The 18780-nt window shown below is 42.9% G+C and overlaps 1 protein-coding gene across 5 annotated transcripts in view; it reads left to right on the top strand.

The window, feature by feature from the left end:
* The window catches only part of PKN2 (protein kinase N2), a 131735-nt gene extending 116261 nt beyond the window's left edge, over positions 1-15474 (top strand). For 4 of the 5 annotated variants that reach the window (XM_047785378.1, XM_047785379.1, XM_047785376.1 and 1 more), the window contains 6 exons: positions 4751-4813; positions 6214-6290; positions 9399-9541; positions 11915-12022; positions 12760-12840; positions 12927-15474. In XM_047785378.1, the coding sequence (XP_047641334.1) occupies positions 4751-4813; positions 6214-6290; positions 9399-9541; positions 11915-12022; positions 12760-12840; positions 12927-13130 (676 nt within the window). In that variant the 3' untranslated portion in view covers positions 13131-15474. Of the gene's footprint in view, positions 1-4750; positions 4814-6213; positions 6291-9398; positions 9542-11914; positions 12023-12759; positions 12841-12926 lie in introns of those variants that run through there. The other variant, XR_007135624.1, reaches the window with a different exon arrangement.
* The last annotated feature ends 3306 nt before the right edge of the window (positions 15475-18780 follow it).

Raw genomic sequence — 18780 nt, 5'->3', positions numbered from 1 at the left:
TTAAGAAATGTGTCTTAGGCGTTTGCTCGCGTGTGCTCTCAGCATGTGAGGAAAGCCCACGTTCAGAGGGCCTCCAGCGAAAGCGCAGCATGCAGGCTTTTCCCCACGGCCCTTCTTAGGTGTTCAATTTGACATTATACGAAGGTTTTGCTTATTCGACTGCGTGAAAGTAAGTACTTGTGAGTAAGCATACCTGTATATATATTCTCCCCCGATGTTACTCTGTTTTTCTAGCTCTTAGGTGTCGGGGCTAGGATTTGAACCCAGGAAAGGGCTCGTAGTAGTTATGCTGGGTATGCAGATGTTTACCAGATTTATCTTGCCAGCCCTCATCTCTTAACTAACCTTCCAGTAACATGCAGTGACCAGCGTGGCTTTTCCCTTTACATGGCCAAGGAGTATCCCTCATCTGGCATCTCAGACCGAACTTCTGATCGCTCCTGTTTCTCCCCATCTCAGCCTGCACTCCCAGCTGTTACTTCTTCTTCAGTGGGTGTGTCATCTACCAGTTGCTCAAGCCAAAACATGGGAGTCATTCTTGAATCTTTTTTCCCGTACATGCAACCTCCAGATTCTACCTCCGGAACATTTCCCAGATCATAAAAATCGTAAACCAGTAGTAAGCCTTTGCTGGGTTTTTTCATTGCCTTTTATGATGATTGTAGTGTGTGCTGCAGTGGACCTCTTTTATTGGGAGTCGAGATTCCCCCTAGATGTAGTTCTTCTCAAGATGATATTTTTGATTTAAGTGAGGCACTGGCTTGGAAAGTAGTCGTTCTGAACCATGTATTATGCACATTCTTAGATGATGCTTGTACCTTCCCACCTGGCAGTGATGTCGTGGAAACATATCCCGGTGCCACGCCCTGGGCTGAATCCCAAACATTTCCAAGCTGTCACAAGTACCGTCACGAGGTCAGATCAGCAGAAAGAAGCAACTGCTTCTCAAACCCACACCTCCCCTTCAGCCCCCAAAGGCAGCCTAGATTTCCTGCAGTGGGCACGGTCTCAGCCTCCAGGAGGAAGTGTGTGTGTTGCCACCAAGGCTCTTGGGGGAAAGAACTTAGCAAACACCTCTCAAGGTGACCTTCATTTCGTTTGCACTCATCTGGCTTTAGACCATCGTCCCAGACTCACCACCAGCATTTCCATGATGTGAGGGTTTCTTGGGAGATGCTTCCTTAACATACCCTTGAAGATGAACAAGCTCACAGGCCTGGAGCTGCCCTGGAGCCCAGCTCTGACCTTCACCCTCTCGCAGGAAGTGGAGAAGAAATTTGTTTTCATCTATTCTCTCCCTTTGTTACAGGGTACCTATGGTGTACAAGGCACACGCGGGGGTGCTCCCACCCTATCAGCACCTGCTTGGATGCCTTCGTATGACTTGTCTGTATTCTATTACACACTTGTGTAGTAACAGGTCTATACGCATTCCTCTGTTCGGTTCTCAGCATGCCCATTAGCGATATATCAGAGCAGCAGCAGCAGCAGTAGTGGCGTTTGTTCATGTGAAGAAATGAGGCCTTAGTTCTGAGGGCTAGTACAGCTCTCAGAAAAGGAGGCAGAAGCCACCAAGTAATAGAAGGCGACTAATAATTTATTCCCTGCATATTTACAAATTAATCTTTAGGAGTTCCCTGCTTAAGGATCCAGTGTGGTCACTGCTATGGTGTGGGTTCACTCCCTGGCCCAGGAATTTCTGCATGCTGCAGGCATGGCCAAAAAATATTAATACTTAAGAATTAAGGAATTCCCGTCGTGGCGCAGTGGTTAACGAACCCAGCTAGGAACCATGAGGTTTCGGGTTCGATCCCTGGCCTCGCTCAGTGGGTTAAGGATCCGGCGTGGCTGTGGCTGTGGCGTAGGCCAACGGCTACAGCTCCAATGAGACCGCTAGCTTGGGAACCTCCGTATGCCGCAGGAGCGCCCCTAGAAAAGGCAAAAAAGACAAAAAAAAAAAAAAAGCCAGGGTATCTAGACTATGTCCAGCCTTGTGCTAAATAACTTTCATGGGAATTTGTCTTACTTTGTTATGCCTTTTTTTTAAATAGAGATAAAATCCTGTTCTCCCTTAATACACTTTATTTTTGCTGAGAGTACAAATTATATAGCACAAATGAAACAACCCAGCAAAGTGCAGTGATAAAACGCTCCTCTGAGGGGCTCCATGTCTGAGCACCTGCCTCTGGTCATTCCCGTCTCACTTCGGACGTCGCTGCGTTGGAGGCCCTTTTCTGAGTTGGTCCCAAAGACCGCGGTGTCACTAAGGTCTAAATCAGGCCGCTGTTCTACTGCGAGGGTTGTCTTCTTCGGAGCACTTTTGTTAATTCCCGAAATCATCTCATTCATTTTTTACCTTTTTAGTGTCCGTCTCCTTCGCTAACGGGGAAGAATGTGGTTGCTGTCTAATCTGTAGGCTAGTGAGACGGCTAGAGAGGTGACTGACCTGCTCTAGGCAAACGCTGTATTACTGCTTGAGACTGTGGACCCAGAACTAGTGTGATTCCTCGCTTTGCTGTTTTCTAGCTGTGCGACTTTAGATAAATCAGTTACTCTCTCTGAGAACTTCGTTTTCTGCTTCTGTAAAAATATTTATCTTAAAATTTGGATTTGGAGATTAAATAAGCTGAAAAATTAAAATATTTAACACAGTACATTTTTAAACAGTGTACCCTGTTATTTATTAAGTATCATGAGGGCAGTCTGTTTACAAATAGTGAAACTACAGCAAAATTAGTTAACATTTTTATAATTATTACATTAGTTTTTTACCACCAAAATAAGTTTGCTTAAAAAAAAAACACTGCCACGAGCAGCTTCAGAATCGTGTTTGTTTTAATGGACTTAGGCTAAATTGTTTAAACTTCTGATAAATAATTATTTAAGACGTAATGTATACTCAAATATTTTTATATAATTGCATTTTAAAATTTGCTGAATTATGGTTCCATTTGTGTAAAAATAAGTAAACACAAAACAGCCTTTTTATCTACAAATACGTATAAATACAGTCTCAGAATTTCGGGAGCATTCACCAAACTGACAAGAGTACTTATCTCTGGTGGTGGTAGTGTTGGAGTAAGATGGAGATAGATGAATGAAATACTTTGCTTTGGGGGCTGGGGTATTACCCATATATTACTTGGAAGATTAAAAACTGATTCTCCTAAGTGTCTCCTTAGAAGCTATTCTACACTGAAGGCAGATCTGCATTTTGAAATTCATTCGTTTATGTATTACCTACCTCCTCATTCAGTGATGCTGTCCTGTATCAGGCATTTTGCTAAGTATTTAGGCTAAACTCTGAAAGAGACAACCATGGTCCTGCCCCTCAAGAGTTAATGTTCCAGCTGGGCTGCGGGCTTCCTGAGATCTAAACCTGCTTGTCCGATTTCTAGACCTCTTCACCTGCCCCAAGAGGCAGTTTGACGCCAGCATGTCTAAAGCCACACTCATCTTCCCCACAGAACTTTGTGTTTCTTCGTCTATTCATCACTCTAAAAAGGAAGGAATCCTTGAGGGTGACCCTCGGCTGCTCCCGCTCCTCATCCTTCACAGCCGATAAGACCCCGCGTTCCGTCGTGCTCATCCTGACCCACCTCCTGTTCTCGTTAGTGATGCTGTCCTCTTAGCCTTCGCTGTTCCTCTTCCCTCTGGGCACCTGCCTGCTTCTACTCGAGCCTTCACTCTGCCCTCAGGAAAAAAAATCTCTCTAACAGAAATCTGATCATTCTGCCCTGATGAAAGTGGTTTGATTTGCTATCGCTAAGAGAGGAATTTTTAGTACAGGTAAACCTCAGAGATATTACAGATTCCGTTCCAAACCACTGCAGTAAGACAAATGTCATAATAAAATGAGTCACGTGAATTTTCTGGTCTCCCAGTGGATATTAAAGTTAGGTTTACACTATACCGCAGTCTGTTAAGGGTGGATAGCGTCATATAAAAACGAGTGCATACCCTAATTAAAAATTACTTTATTGCTAACAAATGCTAGCTGTTACCTGAGCCTTCAGCAAGCCATAATCCTTCTCAGTAGTACTGCCAGAGGTCAGAGATCACCACAACAAATAGAATAATGACGAAAAATTTGAAATACTGAATTCCCAAAATATGGTACGAAGACCTGAAGTGAGCAAATGCTCTTGGAGAAATAACACTAGTAGTCTTGTCCATTCCGAGCTGTCACAGACCTTCCAGCTGCAGAAAGATCCGCAGTTATCCATGAAGCACGGTAACACATACATCCAGTTGAACGAGGTGCCTGCACTCATGTGACTCTTCAGGGTTCTTCACGACTTGACCTCAGGCTGTCTCTGCAGCCTCACCCCCCCCCCCCACGCCTTTCCCACCCATTACTTGGGCTTCAGCAGACCTGTTACTGCTTGTCAAGCACTTACGGCTTTGCCACCTCCATTCCTTTCCTTCTCAGGGAAACGCACTCTACAAAAGTGCTGCCTTTCACGTCATTCTCTATGTTGTAATTTCTTCCAAGAACCAGCAGGTGTCTATTCGAAGGACTTCAGGGATTACCAGGCAAAGCTAATGGCTTCCATTTCAGAGACTGTATTTTTTATTTAATTTCACCCCTAATATTTAGCATACATCTTACTTAGATGTCTGACACATAATAGGCGTGATTATGTTTGTGGAATTAGCTACAGAATTCTGCTTTGAAGCTAAAAGTATATTCTGGGATTCAAGAGCAGTGGAGTTTATTAAACTTCTTTTGATTTAATTCTTGAAACAGATTTTATGCTGCATGCGTGGTTCTTGGGTTGCAGTATTTACATGAACACAAAATTGTTTATAGGTAAGTAAAGTTTTGATACTTTCTAATTGCTTATTTTGATATGAATTAGAATTAAAGGTACTTAAGAGGTATATTTTCCTTGAGCCAACTTCTTAATTTTCTTTCATTTAAGTGACTGCTAAGAAAGTTAAACTCCAATTTTGAAAGACATTTTGACCCAGTAATCACATGATCCCTGTCTTTGTTCCTGGTCCTCCGCCCATTACCTGATTTGAATTAGGCCTGTGAGAACACAGTTTACCAACAGCTTTGTCTCAGTGAATAGCTCACGCTCGCCTGTCCACCGCAGAACACCTCTGTGCACTGCGCTGCGGCTCCTCGCAGCTGCTGTGGCGATAGGCAGCTGAGCTGGAGCCAGATTATCCAACCTCGCCTTCACTAAGTCTTACTCTCAGCTAAACAGCGTACTTGGTGACGTAGCTGGATTATGTGTTGGTGCAAACTCTTAACCGAAAGACAGACTAGGAACAGTGCGTAGCCCAGCAGCTAGTCTGTAGGTGACACGGAGTAGCATCGCCTGACTGTAAACATCAGTTTGTTCAAACTTGGACCAGGGTTTCCAGCCCCTAATGGTTTCCTGACGGCCCTGTTTTACTCAGAAGAATAAAGTATTTTCCACTCAATTGTTAATCATTTAGTATGACTCAGTAGCTTTTTCTCTTCGTTTTGAATTATTCTCTTAGAACGTTTAACCTGTTCCTTGATACCTTACTTATTCTGTTAGTTTGATAATTCTTTCTTACGGATAGTGTGGAGGCAAACTTTGCAGTTAGTCCAGGTTAAATGATCACAAGTAACAAATTAATAAAACTTAAAGATGCTTAAACTCCTTCTATGCTTTAAAATATGTATTTAAAGAGTTCCCGTTGTGGCACAGCAGAAACAAATCTGACTAGTATCCATGAGGATGTGGGTTCAATCCCTGGCCTCTCTCAGTGGGTCGGCGATCCAGCATTGCCATGAGCTGTGGTGTAACTTTCAGATGCGGTTCCGATCCCTCGTTGCTGTGGCTGTGGTGTAGGCTGTCAGCTGTAGCTCCGATTGGACCCCCTAAGCCTGGGAACTTCCATATCCCACAGGTGCTGCCCTAAAAAGCAAAAATTTTTAAAATGTATATATTTTTTAAAAATAAAAAAATAGAGTAAACCTTCCTTTTTTGAATACATTATTCTTTTTGCACAAAACAGGAGAAAAATATTCAGAAACTATATTATGTAAAGCAATAAACTTGCCACAAAGAAGACAGTGAACATTTGTAATATAGTAGGTAAATCTCAAACCCTAACTTGAAAACATTCTTTTAGTAAAGTGTACAGCTCCTATTGAAATGGTATTTTTACTACCTTATCTACTGATTTTATTGATTTTTGTTTTGTTTTGCATTTTTGTATCCTGAACAGAGATTTGAAATTGGATAACTTATTGCTAGATACAGAGGGCTTTGTGAAAATTGCTGATTTTGGTCTTTGCAAAGAAGGTAATTGGATATTTTAAAGTGCTTTTTCTAATAGATTATTATTCTTTTGTACTTTGGAAGTTTTCAGGTTTGTCTAAGGACAGCAAAATGTATTTTTAACTTTAATGTGTTCTTTGTTGAGACATTTTGGATTGTTCATATAACCTAATTATCGCATTATTAAGAATTTATTCTGTGAATATGAAGTTAGGTTTTAGAAATGATAGTATAAAAATAAGGTTCTCTTTGTATGATTAATAATTGCCATCGCCCGAAGAAAGCATTAGTTAAGCACTAAATGTTTTGCTTTACTGGGATTGCGCAGAGCAAATTAAAGTACATGGGCCAAAAGGTGCTTACTTCCTTCTTCGAACTTTTAACATTTTACATAGGAAAAACAAATGCATATACCTCAGGAATCTTTTACGTATTGAAGTGTGTGTGTGTGTGTGTGTGTGTGTGTGTAAATAAATATGTACATTGGGGAGATTTGACTCCGAGGTAGCATCAGAAAGTGTAAAGGACGAGAGTGTAGGCGCTTCACAGCCCTAGGTTTGAATCTTGGCTCTGCCCTTTACCTGCTGTGTGTCTCACTCTCAACCTCAGGTTACTTTTGACCTCATCGAGTCTGTTTCCTCTGCTCTGAAGTGAATGTGATGCTTGCGGAGGAGTTCTGAGGATGAGACATGAGTAGGTGGCACAGCGCCTGCCGTTCAGTAACCAAGTGCATTAACATGTGCTGCTGGTGCTGACACGCACACTGTCTGTCTCCCCCTCTCCTCAAGCAGCTTCTTGTTTCCTCTCCAGTTGTCTTTTAACACTGCACTGGGCCAGGGATTGAACTCGAGCCGCTGCAGTCAGAGTCTTAAGCCACTATGCCTCAGCAGCAACTCCCAGTGGATGTTTAACTATTACGTTGCTGGACAAGGCGTTCTCTTGGTGCATCGGGTTAAGGATCCGACGTTGTCACTGCAGTGACTCGGGTGGCTGCTGTGACACACGTTCCATCTCTGACCCGGGAACTTGGATGTGCTGCAAGCGCAGCCAAAAAAACTAAATAAATAAGTAGTTGGGTGAATGAATGAATGAACTTTGTAAATCTGTGTCCATCAGTTATCCGCTGGCCTCCGAATTACTGAATCCAATAAAAGGTTTTTTTTCTTTTATTGGACTTCCCTGTATTGGACACTCTTGGTTTTAAGGCTTTTGTTCCTCAGAGTCTGGCCCATTGCTCCAAGTTCCTAGCTACCTGAGAAGAGCAGTGCTCCCCAATGCTAATGATTGCCAAATCTGTGATTTCCTTTCCCAACATGTGTCATCACCTCTCCACCAGACAGTTTTACCCGAACAGCGTTGAGAGGTACCTCAAACGCTTCACAGACCGAAGTCTGGTCTGTAGTGGGTGGCACCACAACCCTCTCTGTCTCCCGATTTGAAAGTGTGGCTTGTCCTGGGCTCTCCTCCTCACTGCTTTCCACGTCCAGTCAATCAGCACATTAACTGGCATCTCCCTCCTTCTTATTTCTTAAATCTTGCATTCCCACTCTCCTGCTGCCAACCATTATCTTCTGACGAGACTGCTTTAATAGCCTCTCTCTATTCTCTTTCTCCCTGAAAGCAATTTGCCATGTAACTGACAGCGTGCACAAGGGGCCACGTAATCACAGATCTGACCAGGGCCTAGCCCTGCTGGAAACCGTCCCTGGCTGCGAGGCGGCAGCCTGCCTCCCTTGTCTGCCTGCCGCCTTCTCCGCCAGGTCCCCGGCGGCCCTCTGCCCAGTACCTTCGAGGCCTGCTTTCCGTCTCTGTCTCTCCGCCGCAGTCCCTTCTCTCAACTCCGCTTGCTGACTCACATCTGCTCACCCCTCGCTGAACTCGGCCGCCAGTCCAGAGCAAGTCTCCCGGCCTCCCTCCTCCTGTTGCAGCGGTCCGTCAGCTTTAGGAGCCTTTCTTCGGGTTTCCATAGTATCTTGATCTTACCATAGCATTATAAAATTTTCTGTATTTTTTTGTTTTTCTCCAGTTTCCTATAAGCTCCTTAAAGACAAGAACTATGTCTTACTCTCATTTTTGTATTCTCACCACTTTGCACAGATGGCTAGAACATAATAAGTATTTAGAAAATATGCACTGAGTAACTGGACTTTTTAATGTGTTTTTCTTCCTTATCGTAAAAATATACATGGTACATTATAATCCTGGCTGACAGTTTTTGAGCATTTGCTGTGTGCCAAGCACATTGCCAAATGCTTCATGTGAATGATCTCCTTTAATGGATAACAGTCTTAAGAAGGTAAGAATTAACCACCGCGTACAGATGAGTCTAGGCTTTGACAGCTAACAATGTGGCAGAAGCTGGAATTTAAACCCAGGTCTTTGTGAAGTTCCCAGGCTAGTGGTCAAATTGGAGCTGCAGCTGCCAGCCTACACCACAGCCACAGCAACACAGGAACCAAGCCACATCTGTGACCTGTGGCGCAGCAGCACTGGACCCTTAACCCACTGAGCGAGGCCAGGCATCGAACCCACATCCTCCTAGATACTAGTTGGGTTCTTAACCTGCTGAGCCACAACAGGAACTCCCATTTGGTCAACTCTTGATCATCCAGGGGTTTGGTTTTGGTATTTTTTCAAACTATACTTAATGCTATTTTAGTTAGTTAGTTAGTTAGTTAGTTAGTTATGGCTGCACCCATGGCCTATAGACATCTCGGGCCAAGTATTGAACTCACGCCACAGCAGTGACAATACTGGATCCTTAACCCACTGAGCCACGTGGAAACTCCCTTACTGTTATTTTATAGTGAAGCAAATAAACACATTTAAAAGTTTTCATTGAAAACAGAAATTGAAGGTCCGAATCATTTCTTTTTTTTTATTTTGTAACTTCTTAGCACTCGTAAAGTAATGGCAAGAAAGTTCTCTGTTTTTCCCTGTGGTTCGATAGAACGGCTGTTGCGCATTGCCCCCGCACAGTCCTTAACGTTGCCTTTAAGGCTTTGACGTGGCTTGAGTGTGGTCACCCTGCACAAATGGACACCTTTAATTTTGCTTCCTAAGTATATCTTCTAACTTTTATGCTAGATTTATTTTCTTTGTTAACAAGTATTTAAATTTTCCCCTTTTCAGGAATGGGATATGGAGATAGAACAAGTACATTTTGTGGCACTCCGGAATTTCTCGCCCCGGAAGTGTTAACGGAAACGTCCTACACGAGGGCGGTGGATTGGTGGGGTCTTGGTGTGCTCGTATATGAAATGCTTGTGGGTGAGGTAAGCAGTATAAACTAGGAAAAGGGGAAAGGTGATTGAAAGAACAAAACATATCATTTATAAAATGACTTCATAGGTCCCCTGTGTAAGTCAACATGCTATTTTAGACATTTTTATATATACTAACAGTTGCCTGTAATCTGTATGACTTTCATTGTCTTTGATGCTACATTACTTTCACTAAGTCTTTTTTAGATTTTTATGTATCTGTGGAATTATTACCAATGCTTTGAAAATAGTTTCTTATGTTTCATTGTTGCTGTGGTTATGTTTTATGATTTTAAAACGCCATCATGTTTAACTGGTCATTTCATAGGCGATAGAAAGCAGGAAGGCCAATAAAAGGACCGTGCTCTCTACCTGTAAAGAAAAGTCAGTTGTACATTGGTCAAACATAAATGTTACCTTCAAAAGCGATATAGCAGATATATAAGGATCCTTAACCTACTGAGCAAGGCCAGGGATTGAACCTGCATCCTCATGGATGCCATGTCAGGTTCTTAACCCACTGAGCCACAGTGAAAACTCTGTTCCATGTTTTTTTTTTTTTTTTTCCAGTAGAGCTCATTGATTAAGCTCTTAACTGCTAGGAGATAAAGAGTAATTAATCTGGCTATTTCTTCACAATTGCTTTTTATAATTAGATGTCTTTTTAGCATCTCTGTAAAAGGGTAGCTGGGAAAAGAACTAAACTTAAAACTCATTGCTACATACATTTTCTAATTTTATAACATTGGTGAAATTTTAGTGTTAACTTTTTAAATGTAATAAAAGTGGGGTTTGGTTAAATTTTTAAGAGTTGAAGATCTGAATCAACTCCACGAATAAAATAACATCTTAGGTCCCCTTTCACTGTGCCAAAGGAAAGTGAAGGGGTCAGAGCAGTTTAAAATGACCTTAGATATTAGTTAGATCCTCAGCATCTGAACAGACTATTGGATTCTTTTTATATGTGCTTGAAACACATTCACTAGCCATTCATCGTTAGCCCTGTCAGCTTATAACCTATTTGCAGAAAAAAGGAACTTCAGCAACTTAACAAATAGGTAGATTTATTTTTCTCTATTCCTAGACTTGTAGAGAAACAGTTTTCAGATACAGTATGGACTGATATATAATATAATGACAAAGGTGCTCTATATTACCATTGAAATTCTGTTCTGTTTTGTTTTTAAGTTTTCTTTTCTGGCCGTCCTGGAGCATATCGAGTTCCCTGGCCAGGGAGGGATCAGATCCGAGCCACAGTTTCAACCGGTGCCACAGCTCCAGCAACACCGGATCCTTTAACCCACTGTGCTGGGCCAGGGATCAGGCCTGTGGTCCTGGTGCTGCAGAGATGCTGCCAGCCCCGTCGCGCCACGGTGGAAACACCTACCGATGCAATAGTCCCAGGAAGATAATTATTATAGTATAAGGTAGCAGGTGTTCAGCTTATATATGTATATTGAATAAATGAGTGAACAGACTTGATTTTGATACCACAAACTTAATAAGACCAAGTTTTATCAAAAGCAAAACTAAGATTTTGCTAACTGAAAAGTTGAAGATTTTCTTAGGGATGAGGAATAAGATGAGCAGTTCAGCTTTAAAAGGAAGCTGAGTTCTGAAATCGTTTTCACCAGTTCCTCAGGTCAGAGATCCTTCTCTCTGTTGATGGTGCTTTCTGCTTTGCTTGGTTCTTGTTCTTTAATAACTAACAGGAAGCAAGCAGCCAAACCGAAGCCATTCTGAAATTCCTTTCGTGGACACATTTCAACATAGTTTTTCTCTGTGCGCATCAAACCGTTAGGCTGAATGTGACTTAACTGCTTGTTTACGGCCCTGGCATTGTTATCAGGGAACAACAATTTTCACATTCTGTTTACCAACTGCCCCAAGACCTGTTGTGTGTAGAGCACGTCGAGTATGCCTGGAAACGTGTGCTGTTTAGTTCCTGAAGTTGAAAATGTTGGGCGTTGCTCCCCCGTGCGGTCTCTGGGCCTGGTCTCTAAGTGTGTCTTGCTGCCGTTCCCTCGCTGTTGACCGTGAAGGGCGCGGTGGGACATCCGGATCCGCTGTGTTCCCGCCAGCTCTGGGCTTCCTCGGTCGGAGTCGCGGGTGTTACCCTTCTCGCCTTGCCTTTTCCTTCTGTCTTTCCGCACGAGTTCGTCAAGAGCATGTGGTCTCCTCCAGATCATCGGTGCATAGATACCTGTTGTGGCCTCTTGTGGTCCTTATTGGTTGGGGTTGGGGTGAGGCTGGGGGTTTTGGTTGCTTTGGTTTCTCCTATTTTCCTCACTACCTGGTTCTTGGTTGTGCTTCAGAGCGTTGCGTAGGCGATAGCATTTTAGCATGTTGAGCTCACTTTGACTGACGCGGAGCCGTGTCTTCTAGTCTCCCTTTCCCGGTGACGATGAAGAGGAGGTTTTTGACAGTATCGTGAATGACGAAGTGAGGTATCCAAGGTTCTTATCGACAGAAGCCATTTCAATAATGAGAAGGGTAAGGAATAATTATTTATCAACTACTGAGATTCATTTACTTACTTATTTCATTTATGTATTTATTTTTGCCTTTTTCGAGGGCCGCTCCCGCGGCACATGGAGGTTCCCAGGCCAGGGGTCGAATCGGAGCTGTAGCCGCCGGCCTCCACCACAGCCACAGCCACAGCCAAGCGGGATCCGAGCAGCGTCTGCCACCTACACCACAGCTCACGGCAACGCCGGATCGTTAACCCACTGAGCAAGGGCAGGGACCGAACCCGCCACCTCATGGTTCCTAGTCGGATTCGTTAACCACTGCACCATGACGGGAACGCCTTAGTATTTATTTTTTTATTTTTGTCCTTTTAGAGCCGTAACCCATGGCATATGGAGGTTCCTAGGCTAGGGGTCAAATCGGAGCTGCAGCTGCCGGCCTGCACCAGAGCCACAGCTGCTCCAGATCTAAGCCGTGGATAGATCTGGTCTTAGATACAGTGCAGGGCACTACTGTATCCTTAACCCACTAAGTGAGGCCAGGGAGCGAACCTGCGTCCTCATGGGTCGTCAGATTCATTTCCACGGGAAGTCCTGAATGTTTTCATACTGAAGAACAATTCCCAGTAGAGTTTTAGAAGTTGTTTTTTAGAGCATAGATGTTGCCTGGTGTAGAGAAACATGTACCCTGAGAATCATCTAAAGCTTTGCAAGTTACGATGCAGTCCCTGATTTTATCTTTCTTCCTTTCTGTTGAATTAGTTACTAAGACGAAATCCTGAGCGGCGCCTTGGAGCTGGTGAGAAGGATGCAGAGGATGTAAAGAAGCACCCATTTTTCCGAGTAAGTGTGCGAGTTCAATGTTTTTATCAAACTGTCGCCATTAGGAAGAGGAGACTAAAATGGGCCCTTTATGTTTTGCAACCCAGTTAATTGATTGGAGTGCTCTGATGGACAAAAAGGTCAAGCCGCCCTTCGTTCCCACCGTGAGAGGGCGAGAAGACGTGAGTAATTTCGATGACGAATTTACCTCGGAGGCGCCTATTCTTACTCCACCTCGAGAACCAAGGATACTTTCAGAAGAGGAGCAGGAGATGTTCAGAGATTTTGACTACATTGCTGATTGGTGTTAAGTTCCTGCACACTGTGAAACAAGCAGACTGGCTCACAAGAAGACCTCTTAAAATAACAACCTTCATTTGCTCTCTGTGCCACCAGTAGCTTCTGAGTTTGCTTAAGACACGTGACGATGTGTTTAAAAGTACTCTGCTAATACTTTCTTGAAACGTGGCCTCTCAGTGTATTTTCACCGTAAATCTGAGCACTGGAAACAGTTCATGGAGTTTCAGCTGAATGAACATCGGCCATGAACATCCATCAAAAATGAACACTTTGGGATCAGTGGTCTTATTTTTAGAAAAAGAAAACTCTCCTGCAGCCCCCAGCTTCGCCGTATGCCTGCCTTCAGTGGCAGGAAAATGAATCAGCCAACTCTCTCAGCCGCGTCTTACAAAAAGAGAGAAGGGGCTCGGATGCCGTTACTGCGCATACATAGCACGATTCCGTTTGAATAAGGCAGATGCTCTTGTTTTTTTTTTTTAAGAAATTACTGTCATATCAAAAAAAATGTAGTGGCAGTGTGTGCACATTTGGGGGCTTTCTTTAACGAAATGAATTGATGTCTTGAATTATAAATTTTCTATATTTATTAGGAGAAAAATTTTTATAGCCTTATCTTTATCAGCCATGTAACACAGCCTCATAGCTTTCCAGAAGAGCTACTTGCCAAACAGTTTTGTTCATTAAATCAACCGTAGCGGAAACAAACAGGGACAACTTAACATCTGCATTTACTTAAAATTTTTAAATGAGGACTTATGATCAGCCTGAACCGAGGTACTGTTACCTCTGCGCATTCCCAAAGTCTAGATACTCAGTATGTCACACCTCTTCTTCCAAAAGCGGTGAACTGGTTACTACTTTTTTGATACTCATTGTACGTTTATCCGCCTAGTTCATCTTGTTCTCGTGTCTGCTGTAGAAGGGAAGCGTGTCGCTGTTGCGACAGCGGGGTCATCACTGTGTACATGCTGTGAACGTGCGTATGCGCCAGTTGTAATGGATTCCCGTCGGAGGTTTGCTGCTGAAGCCCACCGCTTCCTCCCTTTCGTGCAGTGGCCAGGCAGACACCTCCGACTCCAGCGTGTACGTTAAGTGCATGTGTACATTGGAGGCCACTGGATCCAGATCTTCATATTGGCAGTTACTGAGGGCAAAAGCAATATATTATAACAGAATGTATAAATATTTTTGATAAAACAGTCTATATTTTATAAAATTATTATAACACTAAAGCTGTACCTCAAAAGTCAAAAATAATTTGATCAAATACCTTTTGCAACACTTCAGAGGATCCACTTGTGGCTTTTTTTAATGCTCTTATAGGAAAGTGTTTTTGCAAGCCATGACTCTTCTACTTGCCTGGAGTTTTTTTGGGGTTTTTTGTTTTAATTATTTTCCCTCCTCCTCTTATGACTTTATTGGTTTTCGTTAGTTCCGCAATAACTAATCTTTGATTCTATGCTTCGTGTGGTAGAGCCATCATACCTCAGGAAGAGCACGTGTTGACTGACCGGGTACTGAGTTAAGCATTTCGTCACAGTGAGCTCTTGTCGTGAGAGCTGTTCAAGATTAAATCCCGTGAGAAAAATGAAAGCGCATGGATTTATAGAGAGTTGAGCTGAAAACATTTATGAATATTTCAGCCGTGCCAGAGTGTGTCGGCATGTTTCTCTTGTCCTCTGAGAACAATTAAGATTGTTCAGAGATAATTCCTATTTCTTTATGAATTGATTATTGCCCACGATCCTTTGGGTGGAAATCTTATAGGAGGGAGCAATATGTTATTTAAAATTATTTTAAAATGCCATTTAACTTCCTTGGCAAAGGACAATAGAGGATCTTAGTTTAATTGTCTGGTTTTAATTTAAACAGTGTTAATACAATTAAAAAAAAAAACAACACTAAATGCTTTTGAGGTACAGTCTGCTCACCTTTTCTGGTTCTCAAATGTGCAGAGAAAGCAAAGGCCTCAAACCGGCTTTTAGCTTTAAAACCTGACCTAACGCTTTGTAACCACACAGTGTACAGATTATTTTTAATTGAAGTCAATCACTAAAAAAAATTAGAGGGCAGGGTATATTCACACAATTAAGCTGAAGAAAGCACTAATTTTTTCTGTAGTCTTAAATATATATATTTTAGATTTTAAATTTTTAAACTCTATGGAGTGTAAATATATTTTGTTATTACTGTATGTGTAAGTGACTGCTCAAGCACTTTGCAAGGAAATCAGGATATTTTAGAATGGTACACTATGCATTCAGAAGAAATGTGCCTTCATGTCATTTTAAGAAAAAGTGTTTTGCAGTCATAAGTTACCACAAATGCACAAATTAAAGTTGAAATAGATTGTAATTTGTAACTTTGTTTTTAAGTATTATTTTCTTTTGGAAACTTCCTGTTGGTCAAAGTATGTATGAATTAGCTTTACTGTATTCAGGATCTCAAAGACTGCTGCTGAGTTAGCCTTCTTGCAGGTACTTTTTGTCCTGGGAAGGACCAAGTTGTCTACTTCCCTGGTAATGATAGGAGATGTTGCATCTGCTCTGGTGGGACTGGTGGCATCTTTCATCCCGTGGCTGTTTATGGGATGCCTGTGTGCTAGACCCTGGGGATAGAAAGGCAGAAAAAAAATCCCCCAAGTCTTTATAAGTGGAGAATGGTATGCATGAATGCTAAAGTGCAAGCAAACACTCTTCTCTTGTTTGAGATTAACTTACTTAATTTTAGGACCTGATCTTTTAGAAAACTGAAATGAAAACCGAATACTGGCCATTTATTTTATAGTTGTCTTTTTCGAAAATTGCAAATGGAATATTTTAGAAATATTCAGAAGATCCATGCTCTCTCTGTAGCGCAAATTCAGGCCATAAATGGAAATCACCATTGCATGTTGACTAAGTGAAAGGTGCATTATGGATTCAAATCTAACAAAATTTCTATAGGTGCTGCTAATCTCAAAGCAACTGAGGGTGAGTATGAGAAACCCAAAGGAGCACGTGCCAGGCCATGGGTTGTGCCCTTGATACAGAGTTCGTGTTTACCTTCATGCTGTCTTTTGAGATCTGTTACTTCTCTGAGACATCAGCTGTGTGTGCATATATGTACATAATTAGATGTGTTTATAAACATAAATATATACGTATGTAAGTAGAGGTAAGTGTTTAATTTTAAGAGTCAGAAATCTTGCGTAATTTCTACCTCTAGTATCATGACTCAGTGGACGCTCTCAGACACGCCGCACAACCCCTCGCGGGGGGGCTTTGCTGGTCTTCAAGGTAAGAGTGCATGACCGCAGCCCTCACCCCAAGCTAGCGGCGCAACTTGAGCACGGAGGAATATTCCAGAAATATTCAGAAGATCCATGCTCTCTCTGTAGCACTGGGGCCCCGGCACCTGAGTTAGGAGGTACCCAAGCACCGGAGGGAGAAGACTCAGAGCCTGGGACAAAAGCCGACTCCACCAAGAAGGAGGAGGACGGAGAGGGTAAGAGGCGCAAGGGCAGAGAGCCCACGTTGGGGGAGCTGCCGAGGATGGGTTTCTGCAGCAGTAACCCAAGAATGACAAACCTGGAATGGTGGTAGAACTTGGCTTCTGTGCTGCAATCCTCTAGGGGAGCTCAAGGGCTATTTTGCACATCACCTTCTACCAGTAAAATCAGATACTTGGCGAATGAGGGCTGCTTCAGGATGGAAATAGAGGACTTCCACAGATGAGGACCAGGTTACACACTGTCACAGAAGACCGAAGACACGAAAGACGGCACGCTACCTTGAAGGAAAGCCAGCGAAAGTAGTAGATAGAGCCATCCCCTCCAAAAGACTGCAAGTATTAGAACTCTCAGATTCAAAGTACATATAAAATGTTTATACACCTAAAGTTTACCAGGACAGATATGTAAAGTGAAATTTGAAAGAAATAAACATTTTTAAAAATCCAAAAATAAAAATACATAATTGATCAAATATGAGCCTCCGCGGAAGCGTTAACGGCAGATTAGGCAGGTGAAAAGAGGGCTAGAGAACTCAGAGATATATGTGAAAGATAATCCCGAATGAATAAGGACATGGAAAATACGAAAGGGCCAGAAGGTGGAAGGAAGGGAGACTCAGAAGGAATGAAAGTGAGGCAGGATTTAGAGAGAGAGGCTGCAGACACTCCCCGAGGTAAAAAACAAGTCCAGTGTTCCCCAGAGAGGACAGACGTCAGCACCAGCGTGGAGTCGTGTAGTGAAACTGCCAAGGACAGACCCTCTGAAACCATCCGGGGAGAAAAGACCAATGTCTATAAAGAATAGCAGCTGACTCTGCAGTAGCAGCAGCAGGAACCGTGGAATGTTGTTTTCGGAGCGTTGGAAAATAGTTAACCTGGAGTTACGTAGAGAGTAAAATTATTTTCTTTTTAAGAATGAAAGCAATTAGAAACGTTTTTTAAAGGAGGGCGTATGATTAAACGTCCTACTCAAAAGGAAATGCCTCAAGAAAAAAGGGGTTTTGGAGTTCCTGTCATGGTGCAGTGGTTAATGAATCCGACTGCGGGTTCGATCCCTGGCCTCGCTCAGTGGGTTGGAGATCCAGTGTTGCCGTGAGCTGTGGTGTAGGTCACAGATGGGGCTCGGATCCCGAGTTCCTGTGGCTGTGGTGTAGGCTGGCAGCTACAGCTCTGATTAGGCCCCTAGCCTGGGAAACCTCCACATGCCACGGGTGTGGCCCTAAAAAGCAAAAAAAAAAAATAAATTAATTAATTAAAAAAAAAAAAGCGTCTCATAAGAAGAAAAAAAGCACTGGATGTAGTGTCCGTGAGGATGCAGGTTTGATCCCCGGCCTTGCTCAGTGGATTAAGGTTACGGCACTGCCACAAGCTGTGGTGGAGGTCACAGATCTGGCTCAGGTCTGGTGTTGCCGGGACGTTGGCGTTGGCCTGCAGCTACAGCTCTGTTTCACCCTCTAGCCCAGGAGCTTCCATATGCCACAGGTGCAGCCTAAAAAAAGAAAAAATAAATATACACACATACATACTTAGGAAAGTTGAAGGTTAAAAGAAAATATATATAATGCAAAAAAGGAGTTCCCGTCATGGCTCAGTGGTAAATGAACGCAACCAATACCCATGAGGACACGGGTTCAGTCCCCCGCCTGGATCAGTGGGTTAAGGATCCAGCATTGCCGTGAGCTGTGGTGTAGGTCTCAGACGCAGCTCGGATCCTGTGTTGTGGTATAGGCCGGCAGCTGTAGCTTCAATTCGACCCCTATCCTGGGAACCTCTATAAGCAGCGGGTGCGACCCTAAAAAGACAAAAAAACCCAAAACCCAGTCAAACTAAAGCTATGGCAGCTGTACGCCAGGAGCTGGCAGATTCCATCAGGGTGTAGAGGATTTCAAATCGCATTAGTGGACAACGGACTTTTTAATCAGCAGAGAGGATTTGAGCAAAGCAGTCGGCTTGTCGAGTGACCTACTAGATCTTTGCCTCCAGCGGCTTGAGTCCATGTTCTTTTCAAGTACCTATGGAGCATGTATGAAAATTGAGCCGCAGAACAAATTGCAGAAAATTACAGAGTTACCTGATTATGTTTTCTATCTGGTTAGGACATTTGAGAAAAATGTACCTTTAATGAAAATGAAGAAATAGGAGTTCCCAGCATAGTGCAGCGGAAATGAA

This window comes from Phacochoerus africanus, chromosome 6 (genome assembly GCF_016906955.1).
Source record: "Phacochoerus africanus isolate WHEZ1 chromosome 6, ROS_Pafr_v1, whole genome shotgun sequence".
In the NCBI taxonomy this organism is placed as follows: domain Eukaryota; kingdom Metazoa; phylum Chordata; class Mammalia; order Artiodactyla; family Suidae; genus Phacochoerus; species Phacochoerus africanus.
The sequence above is the reverse complement of the archived record's forward strand: the minus strand, read 5'-3'. Positions and strand labels throughout refer to the sequence as shown.